Below are 24953 nucleotides of genomic sequence, written 5' to 3' on the forward strand. Positions count from 1 at the left end.
GGTTCTCCCCTTCTAGCATATCTAAGTTCTGTGAGGTGAGGGACTGAGTCTATTTCTACATATCACTGTATCCTCAGTGCTTACCACAATGCCTGTTACATAGCAGGAGAAGGAATAAATGAATAACGTAGCATTTAAGCTGTGATGGGAAGGATGAGTGACAGTTAGTTGAACAAAGATGGGAGGCAAGAACTTTCTAGTCAAATGGAACAGTATGTCCAAAGACATGAAAGCAAGGGTGAATTCCCAGATGTTCAAGAAGAAACCATTCTTATTGAAATCAAGGGAGAGGGCATGAGGTGCAGGCAGGTGCCAAACTGTGGGTGGCTTTTTAAGCCATGGTAAGAGTTATAGACTCTGTCCTAGTGTGGACAACAGGAAGTCTTTGAAGGGTATTAAATAAATATGAAACAGATCAGATTGACCTGGAAAACAATTGTATCAGAAACACTGGTGGCCAGGTCTGGAATGGTAGCATTGGGAATGAAAGTTAGTTGGTAGATTTAGAGCTATTTAGACCAGAGTCCATCAAAAACTGTAGGTCATAAGCAGTTGCATGCTGTATATATGGTCAGGAGAGCTGGTATCTTTAGGATGTTTGCCGGCTTGTTAGTTGGTGGCTTAAATTCAACCATGGTGGGAGTATTTATACCAAAAACTGCCAAATGCTACATATCTGGCTCTCCTTGCCTCGCCTCCAGAAGAGCTGGTTGTTAAACACCTGCCAGTAACCCACTGGTTACTAGCATTTTAAAAAGCAACAACACAAGAAAACGTAATAGAAAATATCAGAAAGCCTTGCATATAACGATGATAAAAAAATTTTTTTCAGAACTTCTGTTTCACTTGTATGTGTGTGTATGTGTGTGTGTGTGTGTGTGTGTGTGCATGCTGGTTTGGTCATGATGCAAAGGATTTTTCATTTATTTACAGTAAAATTAGTTTGAAAGGCACTGATGTAGGAAATGGAATTAAAAGAACTTGGTGATTGATTGGATTTAGGCAATGAGGGAACTGAGATGAGTTAAGGATTAATCATAGATTCCTGGCTTGATTAACTGGGTGGAGTGTGTTGCCATTTCCTGAGATAGAGAATGCTGTCAGAGAGCTGATCTGGGGGGATGATGAATTCCGTTTGGACACGTTGAGTTTGAGGCATCTGTAAGATATCCAAGTGGAGATATCTTGAAGGCAGTTACATGGGTTTGGACTGTAGAGAAAGGACTGATGTGGCAATACAGATATTGGGTTCACTGGCAAAAAGATGGTGGTTGAGGCCATCAGAACAGATTAAGGTAGAGTACACAGTATGAAGGAAGTATGTCCATAAGAGGGCTCTGAAAAAGATCAAGATTTAAGGGGTAGTTCGAGGAGGATGAGGTTAAAAAGAGGCTGAAAAAGATGGGCTAGAGACATGGAAGAAAGACAGAAGTGTAGTGTCTTGAAGCCAATGGACAAGTGGTTCCAGGGTAGAGTTGGCATCTATTATCACAGTATCTTTGACGATTGAGAATAATTAGAAAACTGACTTTCCACTTACAAAGTGGAAGCAAGAAAAATTTCAGATTCCAAGTGGTATGGGTATCACTGAAATCTACTTTGTTTGACTAGGTATAAATGATAAATATTTTTTACAGATCTTTTCCTGTAATTGATATCTAGTCTCATAGCGTTGTGGTCAGAAAAGATACTTGATACGATTTCAATTTTCTTAAATTTACCAAGGCTTGATTTGTGACCCAAGATATGACCTATCCTGGAGAATGTTCCATGAGCACTTGAGAAAAATGTGTATTCTGTTGTTTTTGGATGGAATGTCCTACAAATATCAATTAAGTCCATCTTGTTCAATGTATCATTTAAAACTTGTGTTTCCTTATTTATTTTCATTTTGGATGACCTGTCCATTGGTGAAAGTGGGGTGTTAAAGTCGCCTACTATGATTGTGTTACTGTCGATTTCCCCTTTTATGGCTGTTAGTATTTGCTTATGTATTGAGGTGCTCCTATGTTGGGTGCGTAAATATTTACAATTGTTATATCTTCTTCTTGGATCGATCCCTTGATCATTATGTAGTGTCCTTCTTTGTCTCTTGTAATAGTCTTTATTTTAAAGTCTATTTTATCTTATATGAGATAAATAGTAAGTAAAGAAAAATTGCCCTTGTCAAGCTCAGTAGCTCTTTCTGTCCCATGGCCAAATTTCATCCTGTCATATAGACCATGAATTGCTGTGGTCACTGGAGCCCTTGAGGAGTTGTAGTAAGGGAGAAATATCATCCTTCCCTTTTTTGGCTCTGTCGCCCTTGTTTATCCTAGATAGACACATGTACCTATCTTACCTCAGATAACCCTTCAGTTCTTAAGATTAGTTTATTTGAAAGAGGATTGAAAAACTGATTTTATTATTCACATTTAGATAAGGAGCTAGGCTATTTGACAGCTGGGCTATTAGCGCAAAAGACACAGGACACAGACTCATATGCAGTAACAGCTAAAGGCTAACGACATTGAATTCTTAGTGACAGGCACGGTGCTAAGTGTTTTATAGGAACAAATCTTTGGGGAAGGGATTATATTAGTACCATTTTACGGATGAAGACACCAAGGCCCTGAGAGGGTCAATAAGTGGAGAAGCGGAGATACCCACCTGAGCGGTTTAGCTCTTAGCCTGTATGCCAGGCTCCCCTCGTGCTCTGAAGACTAGGATACAATGGATGGGAACAGCTGTTAATGTGCTCGGAACCAAAAATATGATCCAAGTTTGAAATCTCTGTGTAATTTTTTTTCTTTTTTTCCCCACGGACTATAAAAGCAACTCGTGCTCAGTGTAGAAAATGTGTGAGATATAGAAAATTTACAAGATGTAAGATAAATCAGTTTTGGTGACGTTTTAACACAAGAGTGAGTCTCTTATAAAACTCAGAAATCGAATTTTACAATGTCTCCCAAGGGGAGAAAAGCGACTGCAGGGATAAAATGATTAAATACTTCCTTCAGAGAAAGCTTTGACATACCTCTTAAGAAACAGTCACATCATACGTGCAGTTAGCCTACTGGAATTTATGATTCTGCTTAGCAGGCAATGAGCCTGTGCCCCAAGGTGGGGCTAGACAAAGGATGTGCATCAACTTCTTGCCCAGTGGATTCTGTGTGTCTCACATGGTACCTCCCACGTGATGCTTCTGCAGGACTTTTCAAGGGTAACTTTGACCTTTGGCTCAAATGCTGACTTTAGACCTAGCCCTCTCTTTAGATCTAACTGTCTCATTTTAGGGCCAATCTAAAGGCCCCTTGGACATCTCCTGAATATTGATTGAATGGAGACTGGTTCTTGCTACATTTCTGAGAATCTAGAATTCTGAAGTGTTCTGGGGTTCATGTACTCACCAATTTACTCAACAAACAATTGCTGGGTCCCCACTGTGTGCCAGGTGGCAGCAAGCAGCAGTTGGGGTGCAAAGCTGTGTCCTTGAGGAGGAGTGCCAAGTTTCCCACTGAAAAGGCTGTACGTCCCAGGGAATATGACAAAGGACATTTGTCTAGAAGAGAACAGGGCTCTGAAAACGGGGCTCAAAAAATTCTCCTTGGTGATGTGTATGGTGGTGCTAGAGAATTAATGTGTTAATTCACAGGCAAATACCAGGTGGAGGCATCCCATCTGAAGCAGTGCTGAAACATCCTCTAGTTCAGTTACAGACATAATTTTAGAAGCTACAGACATAATTATATAATTCTTCATTTACTGCAGGTTTAATAGAGTATTCTTCAAGACAATCTTTTAAGGTAAAATCATAATTTAAGATTCGTCACCGTCTTTTCAATGTTCTCCTTAGAGCTAGCCCAAATTTATAGAGCCTGGGATGTATCTATACATGGAGCAAGGTTTATGGGTGCAGACACATGGGGCCCTGTGCTCAGAAGAGCCTCACAGTTGGCTTAATGCTCTGCTGTCACCATCTTGAAATTCGTAACAATTTTTGAACAAGGGGCTCCACACTTTTGTTTTGCTCTGGACCCCACAAATTATGTAGCAGGTCCTGTTCATGTAGTTGTGCCATTTATACTTCAGATCAACTTCCAGATCATCCACGTGGTAGTCCAGTCACCTTGGGTATTACTGAACTTCTTGAGCCTCGGTCTCCCTTTTGGTAAAGGATGTAAACAGTACTGCTTCCCTCAGAGCTGTAGTCGTTAGATAGTGTGAAGTTCTTAGCACAGTCAGCTTAGGTTAGACAAAAAAACAAGCAAACCAAACAAACGAGCAAGCTTCCCATTGCTTCTCTTTATGCAGAAATATAGAATATTTTCCCGAACTTCTCATTCACAAAGATGTTTTCAAGGTTACTAGTCCCTCCACCCATCCCTGGGGAAACAGGCAAATTGTGTGTGCCTCCCCAAATGAATTCCTGTAATGAGGTAATGAGAGGATATGTTTTCTTCCTGATTCTAAATCACAAATATCAGAGTAATTTATCCCCAAAGGCAGGCCAATAAGCTACCTCAGAATATTTTCCCACAACAAATGTCCTGGCACACGTCTAAACTGGTTTCAAATGACTGGCTTCCTTTGGGTCCCACTTTCTACAGCCTACCTGGTCTTATGGTGATGTCACCCTGGAGAGAATTCAATTCAAATTTCCCTTAATAAAATTCATGACTGGTTTTGCTTAACTTTAATCATTTGGACGGACCTTCTCAAAGCATACAGGTACCAAACATCAAGTTGACACATTTCTGAACACCATAGGGAACATGTGTTCTTTCTGGAGGGAGGTGGGAAGTGTGGTCAGCAAGGGATTGTTATGGCCCAAGCAATCATCAGAATTGGCTGCAGGAATGAGAAAGCCATGCGTTTAAACTACTACCTCTGGAAAAGGAGGAGGAAGAACATGCTATACCCACAACTGAAAATCATAATTTTCCATATTTTGAAGAAATGATCTCTAGTGTCTCTCTAGCACATTTCATGCATCTCCCTCTCCTAGATTCTTATTTTTTAGAATAACAAACAATGTTTGGGTTATCCCTGCCATGATTACATCTTCTTTGATCCAACCTCTCTCTAACTGCCAACCTTCTTTAATAAACAGCAACATTTCCAGACATTTCTTGAGCTCCTGCTTTGTGCCAGTGCCCTTTGTCAAGTTATAGTGAGGCCATCTCTGCATTATTTGTCACATTTGTCCTCTGTGTGCTGCTTCTACAACTGCTAAATGTTTCTTTTATTTTTTTTCATTCAACAAATACATATCAGGGCCTGGATGTGTCAGACATAAATATAGCAGTATGTGAAGTAGATGTGGTCCCTGCCCTTGAGACAGGGTCCCAACTCTAACAGTAACACAGACATTAGATGACACCTTAGTATTATGCGTGAGGGAGGAGTAATAGAGTCAATTACTGTTTTTAAGTTGAGTTGTAGTGTTCATTTTTCAACTTCATTTTAATTTTTGTCCAAATTAAACCATCAAGAGTTCTATAAAGCTGAAGTTAAAAAAGCAGAAACTGGGGCTTCCCTGGTGGCGCAGTGGTTGAGAGTCCCTGCCGATGCAGAGGACACGGGTTCGTGCCCCGGTCCGGGAAGATCCCACATGCCGCGGAGTGGCTGGGCCCGTGAGCCATGGCCGCTGAGCCTGTGCGTCCGGAGCCTGTGCTCCGCAACGGGAGAGGCCACAACAGTGAGAGGCCCGCATACCGCAAAAGAAAAAAAAAGCAGAAACTCTCTGCCCCATCCAACTGCAGCCCTTAGTCTCCTTCCCATGCCCCACCCTGTTCTCCAGAGGAAGCCACATTTCAACAATTTCAGCTGTTTCATTTAGTCCCATGTTTCTTAAAAATACTCATATATTGTTGTTTCTTGACTTATCAATTTTAGATATTATCTTCTGACTTCCTAAGATGAAAGATATGGGTTCAGCTCTGTTACAACTTCTTTTCTCTTTTTTTCCTATTTTTTGCCCGCCAAATACATTTGTAACATATTTTGGGAAGCTGAATACGTTTTCAATATTTTTTTCCTTATGCTTTGGTGTTGTATCTAAACCCCAAATTCCTTGTGTTTTGTTCTGGGAGTTGATGGTATTGAGTTTTACATTTAGATTTATGATGCATTTTGAGTTATTTTTTGTGAAAGGTATAAGGTTTGTGTCTAGATTCAGTTTTTTTCATAAGGACTTCTAATTGTCTCAGCACAATTTGTTGAAAAGGTATCGTTTCTTCATTGAATTACCTTTGCTCCTTTGTCAGGTATCAGCTGACTAGATTTCTACCTCTGGGCTCTCTATTTTGTTTCATTGATCTTTGTGTGTATCCTTTCACCAAGACCACAGTGTCTTGATTACTGTAGCTTTATAGTAAGTCTTGACATCAGGTGGTGTCAGTTCTCCCATTTTCTTCTTTTTCAGTATTGCTTGGCTATTCTGGGTCTTTTGCCTTTCAACATAAAATTTAGATCCAGTTTTTTATGTCCACAAAATAACTTGCTGGGATCTTAATTGGGCTTGTGTTGAATCTATAGGTCAAGCTGGGAAGAATGGACATCTTAAAAATATTAGGTCTCTTGAGGATATGGGAAGGGTAAGCTGTGACAAAGTGAAAGAGAGGCATGGACATATATACACTACCAAACGTAAGGTAGATAGCTAGTGGGAAGCAGCCGCATAGCACAGGGAGATCAGATCTGTGCTTTGTGACCACCTGGAGAGGTGGGATAGGGAGGGTGGGAGGGAGACGCAAGAGGGAGGGGATATGGGAACATATGTATAACTGATTCATTTTGTTATAAAGCAGAAACTAACACACCATTGTTAAGCAATTATACTCCAATAAAGATGTAAAAAAAATAAATAAATAAACTCTTCAAAAAAAAAATTAGGTCTTCCAATCCATGAACACAGACTCTCCCTTTACTTATTTACATCTTATTTACTTCTTTCACAAGTGTTTTATAGTATTGCATATAAATCTTGTACATATTTTGTTAGATTTTTATCTAAGTATTTCACTATTTTAATGCTAGTGTAAGTGGTATTGTTTTCAATTTCAAATACCAATTATTCATTGCTAGTATACAGGAAATCAATTGACCTTGTATTCAGTGACTAATTAGTTCCAAGAGTTTTTTGTTAATTCTTTGGGATTGTTTACATGGACAATCATGTCATCTGTGAACAAAAACAGTTTTATTCTTTCCCTTAATCTATATATACTTTTTATCTTCTTTTCTTGTCTTATTGCACTAGCTAGAAATGATGCACTAGGACTTCAGGAATGATGAGAGGGGACATCCTTGCCTTGTTCCCAACATTAAAGAGAAAGCATCCAGTTTTTCACCATTAATTATGATATTAGCTGTGGGTTTTTTTTGATAGATGTTCTTTATCAACCTCAGAAAGTTCTCCTCTATTCATACCTTGCTGAGTTTTCTTTTTTTTTTTTTAAGTCATGAGTGGGTGTTGGCCTTTGTCAAATTCTTTTTCTGCATCTATTAATATCATCATACAATTTTTCCTGTTTAGTCTGTTGATGTGGTGGATTACATTAATTGATTTTTCAATGTTGACTGGCCTTGCATACCTGGAATAAATTCCACTTGGTCTTGGTGAATAAAACTTTTTATACACTGTTGGATTAGATTTGCTAATATTTTTGAGAAGTTTTACATCTATATTCAAGAGAGATATGTGTCTGTAAGTTTCCTTCTTGTAATGTCTTTTTCTAGTATTGATATTGATGGCCTCATAAAATGAGTTAGAGGGTGCTTTCTCTGCTTCTATTTTCTGAAAGAGATTGTAAAGAATTGTTATCATTTCTTCCTTAAACATTTGGTAGAATTCACCAGTAAAACCCTCTGGGCCTGAAGCTTTCTGTTTTGGAAGGTTACTAAAAATTGATTTAATTTCTCTAGTAGACATAGGCCTATTCAGATTGTCTATTTTTCCTCTGTGAGTTTTGGTAAATTGGTCCACTTCGTCTAGTTATTATCAAGTTTGTGGACACAGAGTTGTTCATAATATTCCTTAATTATTCTTTTAATGACCATGGGATCAGTAGTGAGACTTCTCTTAAATTTCTAATATTAGTAATGTGTGTCTTCTCTGTTCTTTTCCTGGTTAGCCTGGCTAGAGCTTAATCAATTTTACTGATCTTTTCAAAGAATTAGTTTTTGGTTTTATCAATTTCCAGTTTTCAATTTCATCTATAATTTTTATTATTTTCTTTCTTCTGATTGATTCTGGTTTAAATTGCTCTTCTTTCTCTAGTCTCTTAAAGTGGAAACAGGTTATTGGTTTTAGACCTATTCCTTTTCTAATATATGCATTTAATGTTCTGAATTAACCTCTGAGTACCACATTCTCTGAATCCTATAAATTTTGATAAGTTGTATCTTCACCTTCTTTCAGTTCAAAATATTTTAAATTTCTCTTGACACTTCTTCGTTGACCTGTGTAATTTATTAGCATGTTACTTAAACTCCAAATATTTTGGGGTCTTTTAGATATCTTTCTGTTATTAATGTCTAGTTTAATTCCATTGTGGACTATGAACATATTTTGTATGATTTCTATTCTTTTCAATTTAAGGTGTGTTTTCTGGCTCAGAATATTATCTGTCTTGGTGAATGTTCCATGTGAGCTTGAGTAGAATGTGTACTCTGCTCTTGTTGAATAGAGTATTCTATATATGTCAATTTGATCAAGTTGATTGATGGTGCTGTTCAGGTCAACTATATCCTTACTAATTTTTTGCCTGCTTGATCTATCAATTACTGAAAAACAGTTGTTGTAATCTCCAACTATAATAGTGGATTTGAATATGTCTTCTTGTAGTTCTATCAGTTTTTCCCTCACATGGTTTGATGTTCTGTTGTTAGAAGCACACATTAAAGGTCATTATGTCTTCTTGGAGAATAAATCCCTTTATAATTATATAGTGCTTCTCCTTATCTGTGATAATTTTGTTTGTTTTGAAGTGTGCTTTGTCTGAAATAAAGATAGCTAAACCATTTTTATTTTGATTAGTATTAGCCTGTTAAATCTTTCTCCATCCCTTTACTCTTGGCCTATCTATGTCTTTATATTTAAAGTGGGTTTCTTGTAGGCAACACATATTTGGTTACTGTTATCTTTGTCTTTTTTTTTTTTTTTTTTTTTTTTTTTGCGGTATACGGGCCTCTCACTGTTGTGGCCTCTCTTGTTGCGGAGCACAGGCTCCAGACGCGCAGGCTCAGCGGCCATGGATCATGGGTCCAGCTGCTCCGCGGCATGTGGGATCCTCCCGGACTGGGGCACAAACCCGTGTCCCCTGCATCGGCAGGCGGACTCTCAACCACTGTGCCACCAGGGAAGCCCTATCTTTGTCTTTTAATTGATGTATTTAAACATTTACATTTAAAGTGATTATTGATATAGTTGGACTAATAACTGTAGTATCTATTCATTGTACTTGATTTTTGTTTCTTTTTTTCTTCTCCCTTGTTTCCATTTTCTCTGGTTTTAATTAAGTATTTTATATGCTTCCATTTTTTCTTCTCTCTCAGAATATCAGAAATTCTTTTTTCAAATTTTTTCTAGTGTTTCACATTCATAACTAATATAAGTCCACTTTCAAATATTGATTCATAGGTAGTACAGATACCTAATATAGGGTATTCTCATTTCCTCGTTTCCATCCCTTATAACTTCATTGTCATTCATTTCATGTATCCACATACATTGTTACTATTGTAATTTTGAGGAACACTTCTCTAATAGATCCATTAAGAGTAAGAAAAATAAATATTTTATTTCATCTTTACTTATTCTTTTTTCTGTTATTCCTTTCTTTATGTAGATCCAAGTTTCTCACCTTCATGATTTTCTTTCTCCCTAAAGGATACCTTTTAACATTTCTTCTAGGACAGGTTTGCAGGCAATGAATTCCCTCAGTTTTTTTCTTTTTTGTCCGAGAAAATCTTTATTTTTCCTTCACGTTTGGAAGATAATTTTGCTGGATAAAGAATTCTAGGTTGTTGGTTTTTCCTTTCAACATTTTGTAAACTAAGTCAATTCTAAGTAAAGCAATGGAAACTATAGATAAATTAACACTGACCTCAGAATTTTTTTCTATTGCAAGACCTTAATTGCTTGCCCTAGCTTTTTCTCCTTCTGATATTCAGTAAGTCCCCCAGTTTCTAGTCCTGCTGACTTTGAATCTCTCCCTTTAACTCATTCTTGTCTGTTCATTGGGAAAGCCCACATTTCCTCTATCATCCACCCCACCTGAAAGGTAAATGGATGCTTCCCAACAACTTCAAGCTGGAAACCTTCAACCCTTGATTCAGTTTAAACCCTTGATTCAACCCTTGATTCAGTTTAAATTTCTTCCATCTCAGTCCTGGGTCTTTTCTATTTCTGTCTCACCAGCCACACTCTTATCCAGTTCCATAGTAATTCCTACTCTCGATCTCACTGAAGTTTTCTTTTTAAAGTATTTTAAAATATATTTAATATCTGGCATAATTTTACATACCTCCACGTATTTTACACTTACTTGAGCCATTTATGGTGAAGGCTAGTACTACAAGGGAAAGCCCTATAGAGCCCTGTGGAGATTTCATGAATTAAAATAGCTAAAATTAAAGCGCTAAAGTCTCATCAGTTCATAAATGTTTTCGGATCTCCTAGTCTCTGGGAAGGGGAAAAGTAAATTAAATTAAGAGTTACAGTTTTTATTCTCTCCTGAGTAAGTGGCAGAAATGATGTTTTGGGAGGACTGAATAGAAAAATAATGTTAAGCTTTAGTAATTCTTCTATTTGAATGACTGAGTACCAGTTGACTTCTCCAGCGATCTCTGTTGGAACAAGCCAGGCTGCATCACAGAGCTCCCATGTGCTGCTGTAAACTCCAATAACTGATTCACAACCAATGGGAATGACACTTCCCAGTTACATTTAATCTTAAACAGCAAAGACAGTGGGCAAATCCAGGTGTTGAGTCACTAGGAAAGATGAACACCTACACAAACACAACAAAAATCCAGAAGCAATTTTCTTTCCACAGTGTTATCCTTTATATGTTAAAAAGCTGATTTTTTTCTTCCCTAGTTTCACATTGCACTCTTCTTAGTTACAATCACAAACTTGTCCTTCATAAAACTCAGCACTATCCTGGTCATCACTTAGCTCTATTTGTCCCTAGAGCAATGATATGAGGCCACTGAAGGTCATTAATAGGACATAATATAAGATCAAAGGGACACTAGTCCCGCTTCATGGACAGCTGCTTAAAAGAAAACCTGAGGGGACAGCACGTCCTCCTTTGGTGTTGCACCCAAAGACCAGCTTCCTGACTTTACTGGCATTACCAATATTCTATTTCTTTTCATTAAGCAGTGACATGGTGAGTATTTGGATACTGTCTATATTTCAAATGGGAATAACAAAAGAAGCACTGCTACCATGGAAACCCACCTGATGGCCTTTGTGGTGAGCTCCTTGCTACTTGAATACATGCAAACTCCACACAATAAAGGGCTGATCAACATTAGGCATAAAGCTTCTCTGCAAGAGCACTGATTCTTAACTTTAATGAATGCCTTGGACACTGCAATCTGAGGCAGCATTATTCTTGTCCAACCTCATTATTAGAAAAACACAGGGGAACTTGCATTAAGATATACTTTGGATTGCAAAGCAAGAGTTGACTTAAGGCCATCTCCCACTATCTGCCTCTTGTAAAAACAAGCTACATAGTTAGTTTAAAGATGCATGTACTCAGAAATAAACTACTGAAAGCAAACTAGGAAGCTGGATCATTGCCAGCTACATTTCAATAGATCAACCTCATTTAATTTGTATGTGTCCAATATTGCTTCCTCTACACAGTGCCTTCCTCAAAGGAAAATTAATTCAAAGGCTTGGAGCATACAATGTTTTAAATGTTGCTGAATTTTATATGCATATACATTTTAAAGAAGGATTTATTTGGTTAAGTTCAGGGACTATCCCTATTAACTATGCTAGTAAAATTTTTAATTTTCCATAATATTTAATATTTTGGGGGAGTATACATAGTCAAAATTTTAACTGAGTTAACAAAAGGAATAAAAAATTGAGTTAACAAACTGATGGTGCCCCATGGGGGGTATATCACTAGTAGTTTTCTTTCTTTTGAAAAAGCACTTTCACCCTTTCCAGTGTCAATTAAGAGTCTATCTCTCTAATGCTAGATTATATTTGAAATCCTGACTAGTACCCTATTCTTCTTTACCTGTTTTCACCTGCGTGAACATCCTCTTGCCACTTTGATTTATATTCTAGAGACCTTCGTTCAAGAATGGAATATCAAATGTGGACAAAGAAAGAAAATGGAATAATTGATGAACTAATATTTCTGAAATATTTATTTCCAACTCTGATGGAAAACTTGTTCAGAAGTACAAATAAATATGTTTTGAAAAACATTAATCACTCTAGTTCTCACTTATCAAGGGTGTGAAAATTTATCTCTGAGGAATTGCAACCGTCAGTGTGTTGGAAAGACAGCCATATTACTATCCTACCCCAGTTCTTATCATCTTTGACCTTCATGGATTCACGGTTTTGAAAGTATGCATCATTCATTCATTCATTTATTCCTTCAAAATGTACTGAGCCCTGATTATGTACCAGGCATTGTCTGAGGCACTAAGGATCACATGGAGAATGTCATAGTAGTTACTGCCCACCAGCCTGGCAGTGGTGCAGGGATGAGATTGCAGAGCAGTGCTGTGAGTGTTTTGATGAGTGAGTGGGGGGATGCCATAGGAGGACTGGAAAGGGGCACCTAACACAGACCCAGAGTGTCAGGGATGGTTTCCTGCAGGAAGTGACATCTGATCTGAGACTCAAAGATAGACTGCATGTGGGAGTAAAGCCTGGAAGAAAATGGTCCCCATGGAGAGAATAATGCAAATGCCAGAGGTAAGAAGAGACCAAGGGAGGTTTGGGGAACAACAAGAAGTTTAGTAGAACTGGCCTGTGCAGTTCTGGAGAAGAGGCAGTACTCACGTTTAAAGGGTTTTGTGTGCCATAAAGTTACATGCCTGTGCAGCATTAGTTTTGGTCTCAATTCAGATGGGTCCTCTCTGTGGTCTGACATCCTTCTGCTTCCCTGTTAGCTCTTCTCCCTTTAATTATGTGGATACCTTATACCTTCACATTTCCATCTTCAGCCAAAAAAGTGGAAATAATCCAAAAATGTCCATCAACTGATAAATGGATAAAAGAATTGTGGTATATCCATACAATGACATATTATTTGGCTATAAAAATGTCTGAAGTATGTATTTGTACTACAACATGGATGAGCCTTGAAATCATTATGACAAGTGAAAGAAGCCAGCATAAAGACCACACTTTGTATGATTCCATTTATATGAAATGTCCAGAACAGGCAAATGCATATAGACAGAAAGTAGGTGAGTCATTGCTGGGGTCTGGGGGAAGAGGGGACGGACGGGACAGTGATTACTTAAAGGATACAGGGATTCTTTTGGGGGTGATGGTTGCACAACTTGGTGAATATTCTAAAAGCCATGGGATTGTACACTTTAAAGGGGTGAATTCTATGGTATGTAAATTATATCTCTATAAAAAAACAAGGTAGTGGTGTAGATGAAACACGTTTGGCAATATATTGATAATTGTTGAACCTAGGTGATGGATAAGAGGGTTATATTATATTATTCTTTCTTTAGAAAACAAAACAAAACCCCCCTTCTTTGTCACCCACCTTTCTCCTTGCATTTAGAAAATTTCATGTCACAATGAAAACAGAAATCAAGAGATAACTTACTCAGCTTGTGGTCACCAAACCTTAACATGTGCTTACAGCCATTCCTCATTCTTTCATTTCTGTTTTTTGTGTTTTTTTTTAACATTTTTATTGGAGTATAATTGCTTTACAATGGTGTGTTAGTTTCTGCTTTATAACAAAGTGAATTAGCTATACATATACATATATATATATATATATATATATATATATATATATATCCCCATATCTCTTCCCTCTTGACAAACGCTTTGCACAAACATTATTCTAGGAGGTAGGGATACAGAAAAAACAGAAGAGGCCTAGCTCCCATCCTCAGGACATCCCCATCCAGTAGGAAAGCCAGATATCTAAGGAGTAATTCCAAATAAGCAAGAAGCAGGAAGGAAGAAGCAGTAGAGGCCTAAACTAGATGAGGAATCAGGAAAAGTTTCTTGGAAGAAGTGATGTTTAAAGTAAAAATCCAAGGGAGGGTAGATAACCTCTCAGTAGGTTAAGGGGTTGGCTGGAAATCAAGTTATCAGTGAGGGAAGAGCATGTGTGAATGTCTTGAGGCAAGAAAGAGCATGGCGGCTCTGAGGGATGGAAAGAAGTGGAGTGTGGCTGGAGGGTGGAGGGTGGGAGGGCAAGGACGGGAAGAGGAGGTAGCACAGGTAGGCAGGGGCGAGATCTCACAGGGCCTCTAGGGAAATCCAAAAATTGTCATTAGTGCTCTGATCAGGCTCCAGAGGGGTGAACAGCTCACAAGAAATTGTCAGCTGGCTGAAGAGCCGTCAGATCAGGCCAAGTCCCTTCCACAGACCCATTACCCCTAGTGTTCCTTGGTTACACAAAACCTCCAACTGGATGTACTAAACTTTAAACCAAGTGTACATACAGAATTTCAGAAAGCATGTTATAAATAGCTGAGTACAGTGTGAAATGGCCCCGTCACTGCTTCATGGCCAGTTCTTCTCCATCTATGCGTGCGGCAAATGAAGGTCACGGGAAGAATCAAGAACTCACTGTTCTTTCCCTCAACAATGGCTCGGGCACGCGCAAAGGGGTCTCTGCTGGGGACGATAACCCCTGTGCCTGGTTACCTTCTGTTATTTATTGCCAAAGATAACAGGACGTAATTGTAGGTATGGGATGGAAGGAAAACCAGATGGACGGTGAACCCAGAACAAGAGAGGTGTCTGTCAGAGAAGGATGCTGATGGGGGATCCGGCACCACACCTACTGCAGTGATTCTGGCCGCTCCTGGGAAACACCATGCTCTCCTTAGTGAAGCTCCCTTGAACCTCAAGGCCACTTGTCACAGGTCCTGTTTGACCCCTTCAGTAACCAGCCGTGCATGCTGCTCTTCCAGCTGTGCCGTCCCTGTGCGCCTCTGGTCACACACTGCTGTGTGTACAGACTTGGGGTGATGTTGTCACACACATGATGCCCATCTATGAGGGTTACGCATGCTCTATGTTATCCTGTTTCTGGACCGAGCTAGCTCGTAATGGGAAGAATATCTCTAAAGGTTGTGAGAAAAAGATGTTACAGCTTCACTACCACAGCAGAAATTGTACATGACATCAAGGAGAAGAGGTGCTACCCCAACCTGGTTGTCAGACAGGAGGTAGTGCTGCTTACTGTCCTCCCTGGAGAAGAGAACTGATGTCAGCTGAGGCTCTCCAGCCGTGGGAGGCTCTTAGATCCGGGAGCTCTTTCCAGCCATTCCTCTTCGGCATGGGATCCTGGCATTCATGGGAATGCTTCCAATTCAACCTAAAGATATGATGCTGATATTGGAAAGGACCTATATGCGAACACAATGTGCACCGTGTGGTCTGGTGGGATCCCCAAGTATCTTGGTGTTAGTGACTTTAGAACACGAACAGATGCACAGCCCTGGAACCAACCACAATGACAATTAAGATGATCACTCCTCGGAGTGCAAATATGGTATCTGGCTACTCCAGCTGATGTGGACTAGCAAGCAGGGCTCTGACGAGTCCGGCATTGGCCACTGCAAATACTTTTTTCTTTTCTTTTTTTTTGCGGTACGTGGGCCTCTCACTGTTGTGGCCTCTCCCGTTGCGGAGCACAGGCTCCGGACACACAGGCTCAGCGGCCATGGCTCACGAGCCTAGCCGCTCCGCAGCATGTGGGACCCTCCCAGACCAGGGCACGAACCCGCGTCCCCTGCATCGGCAGGCGGACTCTCAACCACTGCACCACCAGGGAAGCACTACCTGGAATTTTTTATTGCCTGAACTGGGTCATCTCCCCAGGATCCCCTATAGGATGTTACTCTGGCAAGGTGCACAGACTGTGAGCTTCCTCCTACACGTCTATCAATGTCAGTTGGCAACTTAAATGAACCAGACAAGTAGGAGAAGTGGCAATAAAGCTGAAATTCAACATCAGAGGAGTAGATGGTAGGAGTATCATAAACACTTTACATGGTTATTATTGAGCTAAGTGTAAGGTAGGTGTAAAATATATATAATTTAAAATTGTTTCCTTACTTTATCTGCTTGTATTTAAAACTCACATACTATCACAATTTCTCTTATTAAGCAATCTATCCTAAGAATGGTTTCTCTGACAATTTGATTGATATGATGTCTAAAGAGAATGGGTTTGTATAAATCCTTAGAAAACTGTAGACGAAGAAGCTCTTTTTATTTTCTTGAAGATCTTTTCAACTTTCTTTCTCTCCCTCTAGATAGTGAGGGGAGGGGATTTGGGTGGCAGACTTTGAAAGGATAAAGAAGATGTGGCAATATATACAATGGAATATTACTCAGCCATAAAAAGAAACGAAATTGAGTTATTTGTAGTGAGGCGGATGGACCTAGAGTCTGTCATACAGAATGAAGTGAGTCAGAAAGAGAAAGACAAATACCGTATGCTAACACATATATATGGAATCTAAGGGAAAAAATGTCATGAAGAACCTAGGGGTAAGACAGGAATAAAGACACAGACCTACTAGAGAATGGATTTGAGGATATGGGGAGGGGGAAGGGTAAGCTGTGACAAAGTGAGAGAGTGGCATGGACATATATACACTACCAAACGTAAAATAGATAGCTAGTGGGAAGCAGCCGCATAGCACAGGGAGATCAGCTCGGTGCTTTGTGACCACCTAGAGGGGTGGGATAGGGAGGGTGGGAGGGAGGGAGACGCAAGAGGGAAGTGATATGGGAACATATGTATATGTATAACTGATTCACTTTGTTATACAGCAGAAACTAACACACCATTGTAAAGCAATTATACTCCAATAAAGATGTTAAAAAAATTAACCAAATAACCATATAACTACGACTGGTTTTTAACTTCCTAGATGGAAATGAACAGGTGACTGCAGTAGTGTATCACCGAGGGGCTGACCCAAGTCTTGGGAATCAGAGAAGGTCTCCCTGAGAAAGACATTTCAGCTACTACCTGAAGGCTGCGTAGGATTTGTAACTAATAATTATGGGTGATGTGACTGAGGAGAGATGGGGTTTGGATGGTGGTGTGGGGCAGGTGAGAGCTTTGAAGCTGGAGGGAACGTATAGCTCTTGACCATCATCAGTGAGAAGGTCACCGTGGCTGTAATAAGCAAAGGGGGAAGAGGAGGAGGATAAGGCCAGAGAGGTCAGTGGGGTCACATAATGCAGGTCCCCTAAGCCATGTAAAGGAATTTTGGACTTTATCCCTAGAAGCATTGGGAAGTCATCCACATTCTCTGAGCAAGGGAGTGGCATGATCATATGTATTTTTAAAAAAGAGCTGAGGGGTCCTCCATGCAGATGGGGTGGCAGTGGGGGAAATGCCAGCTCTAAGCAGTGGTTCAGGAGAGGGATGACTGCAGCTTGGACCATGGTGTTGGCGGTGGAGAGGGAGCAAAGTGTATGGATTCTAACAGCGCTTCAGAGGTGAAGCTAGAAACTGCTGGATGATTCTCTGTAATAGGCCCAAGAGAGGTGGGCTGAAGGGGTTCCATAGATTTCTGGCACGAATAACTGGATGGGTGGCAATGCCAAGGGGATACAGGTTTGGGGGTGTGATTGGGAAAGCAGGCGCCGCATGAATTTGGTTTGCAATTGCTAAGTGTGAGAAGCTTGTGAGTAGACCTCAGGAGAGAGCTCCGAGCTGGAGATCTGAGGTGGAGGTAGTTGTAAACATAGAGTGGATGGATTTATCCAGGGAGAAGAGGTACTAAGAAAAGAGGACCTAGGTTACAAGGGTAGATTTCAAGTTAAGTATTCTTGCCACAAAAAAAAATTTAAAAATAATAAACAAAAAGAGAAAAAGACTGTGTGCTGAACTCCAAAGAACTCCAACACTGAGGTTTGGGTAGGGTGGGAAGAGCCAGCAAATGATGCCGAGAGAGTTTTTTACGTTCTCTGCGAAGTTAAAGACTAGGCCATCTGCTGAGAGAGGACAGGGGACAGTGAGGAGGGGGATGGGCAGAGCTGGCTGGAGAAACACAAAGTAAAATTGCCAATAGCATCAAAGACACAAGCAGCATCCAAACGGCGATTCCGGAAGACGGCAGGGAAACGAAGTAGGAGTGTTGGGGTGGATGGAGGCTAGGGATGTTGAGTGAGGAGTGGGGGAAAGTCATAAGCGCATATAAAATGGTCTTGGTGAGGGGCCTGGTTACTAGCCTATGGGGAATTCTAGTTCTTCATGTATACCCAGGATGTCTGAGAACCAGCTCTTTGGGGTAAGAGAAGATGAAACTCAGAATAATAAACACTGGGAACTGAGGTGGATGATACACAAAAACCTTTTCTGTCCAGATGCTGATCTAAGACACTGATTCAACCAGCACCCAAATGGACGCTCTGAGGAGTCCTGTGCAAGCCACACTCTTACTTGGCAAGTCCTCAACTGTCTAGATAGGCTTCTCCTCCTCAGAGGATAAGAAAACAGTAACTACCACTACACAAAGTGTTTGTAGAAACAAACAGATTAGAATAATGGGAAAGCAATGACATTCTCAAATCTCAGGGGAAAAGCCGAGCTTGGGGAATAACTTAGCACATGAAGCATATGAAGTTTTCAGGGGCTTCCCTGGTGTCACAGTGTTTGAGAATCTGCCTGCCAATGCAGGGGACACGGATTCGAGCCCTGGTCTGGGAAGATCCCACATGCCGCGGAGCAGCTGGGCCCGTGAGCCACAACTACTGAGCCTGCGCGTCTGGAGCCTGTGCTCCCCAACAAGAGAGGCTGCGATAGTGAGAGGCCCACGCACTGCGATGAAGAGTGGCCCCCGCTCGCCGCAACTAGAGAAAGCCCGCTCACAGAAATGAAGACCCAACACAGCCAAAAATAAATAAAAAAACAAAAAACAACAAAAAAAACCCTCACTCACTTTAAAAAAAAAAAAAAGAAATTTTCAGAACACTCTTTAGCATTCTTAATAGGTAGCAAGGAGACACAAACCCCACCAAGCTGGACCAAAATCCTTAAGAAGAGCTGAGGATAAAATGAAAATAAGGATGGTGGGGAAAAGAGGAAGAGAGAGAAATGAGACCTTTTCACAGAGACTTGGACGCTCAGGATTTTTATTGCCTGGGAGGAAGGAAAGATACTATCATTTCTTGAGTGACCCACGTGCTCAATAGTCTATTATCTCTAGTGGGAGATAATGTGCAGGCATTACCTCCCATTTTAGAGGTGGTAAAAATGAGGCTAAGAGAGAATAAGTAATTTGCTCAAAGCCCTTAGGAAGAGGGGATCTGAACAAGGACTGTCTGACTTCAAGGATATGGACCTCTACCTGCCAGAGTAGCATGACAGGTTAATGAGTGAAGAAACATGCAGAAAGGGGCTCATTCAGGCTCCCTAAGGACTGAGTATTCTTAGCATAAACAAAGATCAACAACAATGGATACTGTACTGAGTGCCAGTCACGTGGCAGGCATTTTGTGCCCATTTTTCTGATTCTCACAGCAATGCTGCCTAAGTATCATCATCCTCTTTTTTTTCAGATGGGGAAACTGAGGTCCACAGAAACTAAGTGACTTGCTCAAGGGTATGGGTTGTCTATTGTTATTGTAATACATTACCACAGGCTCTGTGGCTTGAAACCGCACAAATTTATCTTCTAATTCTGTAGGTTAGAAATCCAACACAGGTCTCACGGGACTAACATCAAGATGTCGGTGGGGATGCATGCCTTTCTGGAGGCTCTGGAGGAAAATCTGTTTCCTTGACTTTCGTAGCTTCTAAAGACAGCCCACACTCCTTAGTTCATAGCTTCTTACTCCATCTTCAAAGCCAGCAAATGTCGTTTGAGTCCTTTTCACAGCACGTCTGTCTGACTGTTCTCCCAGTCATGTCACTCTCTGACCACAGCTGGGAAAGGGTCTCTCCTTTTAAGATTAGATTGGGCCCCCTTGGATAATGCAGGCTAATCTCCTCAGGTCAATATCTTTAATGGAATCACATCCACAAAGTCTCTTTTGTCATGTGAGGTGACATAGTCACAGGTTCCGGGGATTAGGATGTGGACATCTTTGGGTATCATTACTCTGCCTATCACACACCGAAGTTAAAAAGTATTAAAGGGGTTTGAGTCTGGAGTTTAATTTGGATTTGATCTAAATTAAACAGGAAATACAGTTGATTCTATCTTCAAAATATTTTCAGAATCCTACTATTTCTCACACTGCCATTTCTACCACCTTGGTCCAAATCACATCATCTCCCTCCAAAATGACTTCTATAGCTTCTTAACTGTTCTCTTGTTCCATCCTTGCCCCTATCTGTTCTTAACACAGTAGCCAAAGTGAATTTTTAAAAACGTCGAAGATCATGTCAATCCTCTGTTCAGAACTTTCCAGTGACTCTCAGTTTCATTCTGAGTTAAGGACACAGTCCTTACAACGGCCTATGAGGTCCTACATGACCCTCCCTCCACCCCAAGAGTCTCTGTTCACTCTCCCTCTTGATCTGCTCCAACACACTGGCTTTCTGCTTTCCTTGAACACCAGGATTGTCGCTGGAGCCTTGAGCGGGAGGGGACTCGACATTTTCATGCAGCCCTCCACTCCAGTACCTTGATGTAGAAGGGGAGGGTAAATCCTGATTCTGGGATGTCTCTTCTCCATCCAGGAAGTGAAATGGGAGGATGAATATCTTCTGCCTTCATTGCCCATAGTTGTACAAGTGGTTGCCACTGCTCCTCTGGCTAATACCAAATTCCCACTGATTCAGGCTGTGAGGCTGTTGCTCAGATGCTCACTTGGGCATGGGGTACATAGGCAGGAGGTTTGTAGGGGGTCTCTGAAGGGCTTCTCCACTTGCAGACGTTGTGGGAGCCTGGCTGGCTCCAGCTTGCCCTCTTCAACACCCCCTGGCTCCTGCCCACGGCGGAACCTTCTAGTTTTTTGCCCCTGGGAAACCCTTGTCCAGGGTCTGGCCTTCTTGAGTGGATAGTTCAAGCCCAGCAACCTCCCTTGATGTCACACCAGATCCACAAGAAACGTACCCATCTATCTGTGCCACTTACGACAGTAGGATCTAGGCTGCTCCACAGCTACCCCTCCCTCCACCCTGCCATATCCTTCTAATGCCCTTTTCTCTGCTCAGGTAGGAAGCATAAGGAAGGTTAACAAGTCGGATTCCTAAATTAGATTCCTGTCTCACCCTGGATATTTACCAGGGCTTCTTTTGGAGCCTCTCACAACTAACTGGCTTTGGCGAGTGTGGGGAGGCACTTCCTTTCCCAGTAGCTCCCCTAGACCCCAAACCCAAGAATGCAAAGACCCTCTCCCGCTTCCCCAGCCAGGCTGAGGAAGGAGGGTGGGGAGGGTGGGCACGGCAAAGAGTGTGGATGGCTTTGGGGATGGGTGAGGAAGCAGGGTCCTCTGGCTGTCTCTTATAAGACCCAAGAAAGGTATCTCTCTTCAGAATGGGAGGCACTTAGCACGTCACTCTTTCAGCTTGGTTCCAGTTTTCCGATGCCAGGAAATTAGGAAAACTTTCACACACTATCCCAGATGTAAAAGTCAACAGAGTAGGCAGTTATGGTCGAGTGAAAGATTCAAGTTGAACAGAAGAAAATGCTGGTCATCTGCTGGCCAGATCTGTTTAACTGGTGAGGAAACATCCAATTAAACAGGAGTTTAATGTGGTCCAAAATTTAATTTTCTTAGTGAAGCAGGTGCAAATTTTATGCAAAAAATTTTTACTCCTTCATGGCTTAATATTCTTTCCAAGACTTCTTAATTAGAGTACACTCTTATTTTTATTTTTAAGAATTTTTCTCTACTTTAAAAATAATGTATGTTTCCAGCAAAAATTTGAGGAAATATAGAAACGTTTCAATAAGAAAACAAAAAAAAATCTGCAATTGCACGGCATAATCAAGTTTGGTGGTGATAAAATTCTGATTTTGGACAATTTAAGTTTATATCATAAAAGAAAGATCACACTTCACTATGATTTTACTCTGTTTTATTTTCTAGGTTGGAAAGTTGTACAATGGACACATTTGGGGCAGTAGGATTTGGAGTGTGGAATTTATCAAAAACAACTAGGGCCCCGAGCCAGCAGAAATTTCTATTTTGCTTTATATAAGCTCACTGCAGTGATAAGAAATGTTTATCCATGAGAAGACACTCCCAGGGCCCATCTTCTCCACTTCACTGATGCCTCCTTGCTTTTGACTGTGCCCCGCGTCTAGTGGTCAGCATGTACTATGCATGGCCCCTTAGATCTCAGGTGGGCTCTGGATGAACGAGAACCACCGTGGGAGGGGGCGATGGCCAGAGGCAGCAAGAAGACTCCTCAGCACGCAGGAGACCCATTGTTGAATCCCTGGGGATGTAACTTTCCTGGGATCTGCAGTGGTTTCCTCTTTGTGTGCCCTGCAGATTGAAAAGCAGAGCTGCAGCAGCAGCAATACTGCCGGGAGACAAGGATGTGAGGTGCTGGGGAGGAGGCGCCACATCCAAGGAACAGATTGGCCACCAGGAGTCCTGCACCAGGTGGAGGGAGGACGTCTGCTCTTGTAGAATTTGTCAACTGGAGGGCGACAACAGTCAGCATCCCGTGATCTTAAAGTTCACTTATTTACTCAGCCCCATCCTTCAAGATTCCCTGATGATCCTTTTTTTTTTTTTTGTGGTACGTGGGCCTCTCACTGTTGTGGCCTCTCCCGTTGCGGAGCACAGGCTCCGGACGCGCAGGCTAAGCGGCCATGGCTCACGGGCCCAGCCACTCCGCGGCATGTGGGACCTTCCCAGACAGAGGCACGAACCCATGTCTCCCGCATCGGCAGGCGGACTCTCAACCACTGCGCCACCAGGGAAGCCCCTGATGATCCTTTTAAACTTAAAAACAAATTTGTATTTTTATATCCTTTATTGTTTTGGATTCTTAGAGTGAAGAGTGTATAAGTGAGCAAGAATGAATGAAGGAAGAGAAAGGACTTGTAGCATCGAAACCAAAATTCTCAGACCCTTGAGAAGAAAACATGTGCTCCTGCTACTTTGCTGAGGAGCTTCTCGGAACTGCAAATGTAGAAATAATAATAAAAATAGCAGATACAGAAACTTCTACTGTCTGCCAGGCATAGCTCTGTGGGCTCTACATAGAGTGACTGAGTCCTCACCACCACCCCATGAGGTACATACTATCCCTGTCCCTATTTTATGTCCGAATAAGTTAAAGCCCAGAAAGGTTAAGTGTGGGAGTGGGAATTCAAACTCAGGAAGTGGCCTTAACGATTAGACCTGTCTGCTTCTGATGTATTGCTTCAAAACAAAAACAAAAAACTCACTTCACTTGTTCACCCATAGAGTTACCCTTCACACAGTAAGAAGGGGTAGAGAATATATGGTTCACTGTATAGACTCTGCAGCCACACCCCAGGGCTTGCACTATACAGTCCACCCTTGAACGACATGGGTTTGAACTGATGGTCCACTTAGATGCCGATTTTTTTTTCAGTAAATACTTATGACACTACCACATGATCTGAGAGTGGTTGACTCCACAGATGTGGAGCCTCAGATATGAAGGAACTGCAGATACAGAGGAACCATGTATATGGAGCTGACTGTAAAATTATCCTCAGATTTTCCGCTGCGGCGAGGGTCAGCACCCCTAAGCCCCACGTTGTTCAAGGGTCAACTGTAGCTCTGGCAACAACAAAGAATAGTGTCTTTTCCTTGGGCAAGCCATATCATCTCCCTAAGCTTTGGTGTCCTTATCCATAAAATGAGCCAGATAATGCTTATCTCAAAGTGTTATTTGGGGAACTAAATACGGTAATATTTAAAATCGCTTTTGGCACAGCAGTCAAAAAAACGGTACTAAGTACAATTCCTGATAATTACTGTTGCATTAGAAACCAAGGGGACTTCTGTGTTGTGTCCTGCATAGGAGAATATGGATCATCTCACTCATTAGGGGGAAATGTCACAAATAAGGTACAGAGAAATGTGCGGAGGAGTGATGGTGGAGGGGAGGTGTACAGAAATGGAGTTAAGAGCCCACCGTCAATGGTCAGGGGATATTTGTGTCCCAGACCCCTGGGTAAGTGGAAAGACAGGTGGAGGTGGGCAAGGGAAGGGTCTGGGATGACTTCAGATGCTGAACTTGGGTCGGACTGAGATGGGGGCTGGGAAGTGGAGCCACCGACTGTGGGAGCTCAGTGGGCTACAGTCCATGAGGGAAAGCTCCGGTGTCCCTAGCTTTCTCAACTCTCGTGACCCAAACCTAGGAAGACAGCAGATTCAGACTGGTAGGGGGACTTGTGAAAATGGGCAGCAAGCTAGAATCAGAGCCAAGCAGACAGGCAAGCTGGCCAGCAGCCTCAGAGGTATAGATTCAGCTCAACCACACAGAGGATTTTAAGGGAGATCTACTTTATAATTAGCCTGTGACAAGAGGAATGCTTTCTTACATTTTGGCATAAGGTTCTGGAATGTCCAGAACAACGCTGGTATGTGGTATGGTAAAGATTTCACATCCTGAACCTTTTGCTGTTGTGTCACTGGTACGTCGTATCTGAAATAGTCTGGAAGGGAGTAAAACTCAGTACTTTTTGGATAACAATTAAAATCCCTGGGTTTGTGAAGGGCATTGATTAGCTCTTGGCGTAGCTATGAATGCCGAGGGCAGAACACCAAAGGAAAAAGTCGACTTTGAAAGCTTTCTCAGAACCTAGCT

At 41.4% G+C, this 24953-nt stretch overlaps 1 protein-coding gene across 4 annotated transcripts in view; it reads right to left on the bottom strand.

Moving 5' to 3' along the window:
* Positions 1-24953, bottom strand: part of AIG1 (androgen induced 1) — a 236382-nt gene that overhangs the window by 14022 nt on the left and 197407 nt on the right. The window contains exon 5 of one of the 4 annotated variants that reach the window (XM_082634076.1): positions 15401-15554. The exons of 2 other annotated variants lie outside the window; for them this stretch is intronic. In XM_082634076.1, coding sequence (XP_082490202.1) covers positions 15416-15554 — 139 coding nt within the window. In that variant the 3' untranslated portion in view covers positions 15401-15415. Of the gene's footprint in view, positions 1-15400; positions 15555-15621; positions 15678-24953 lie in introns of those variants that run through there. One more of the 4 variants, XM_082634078.1, reaches the window with a different exon arrangement.

The sequence above is a fragment of the Mesoplodon mirus genome (genome assembly GCF_964341445.2).
Source record: "Mesoplodon mirus genome assembly, chromosome: 10".
In the NCBI taxonomy this organism is placed as follows: Eukaryota; Metazoa; Chordata; class Mammalia; order Artiodactyla; family Ziphiidae; genus Mesoplodon; species Mesoplodon mirus.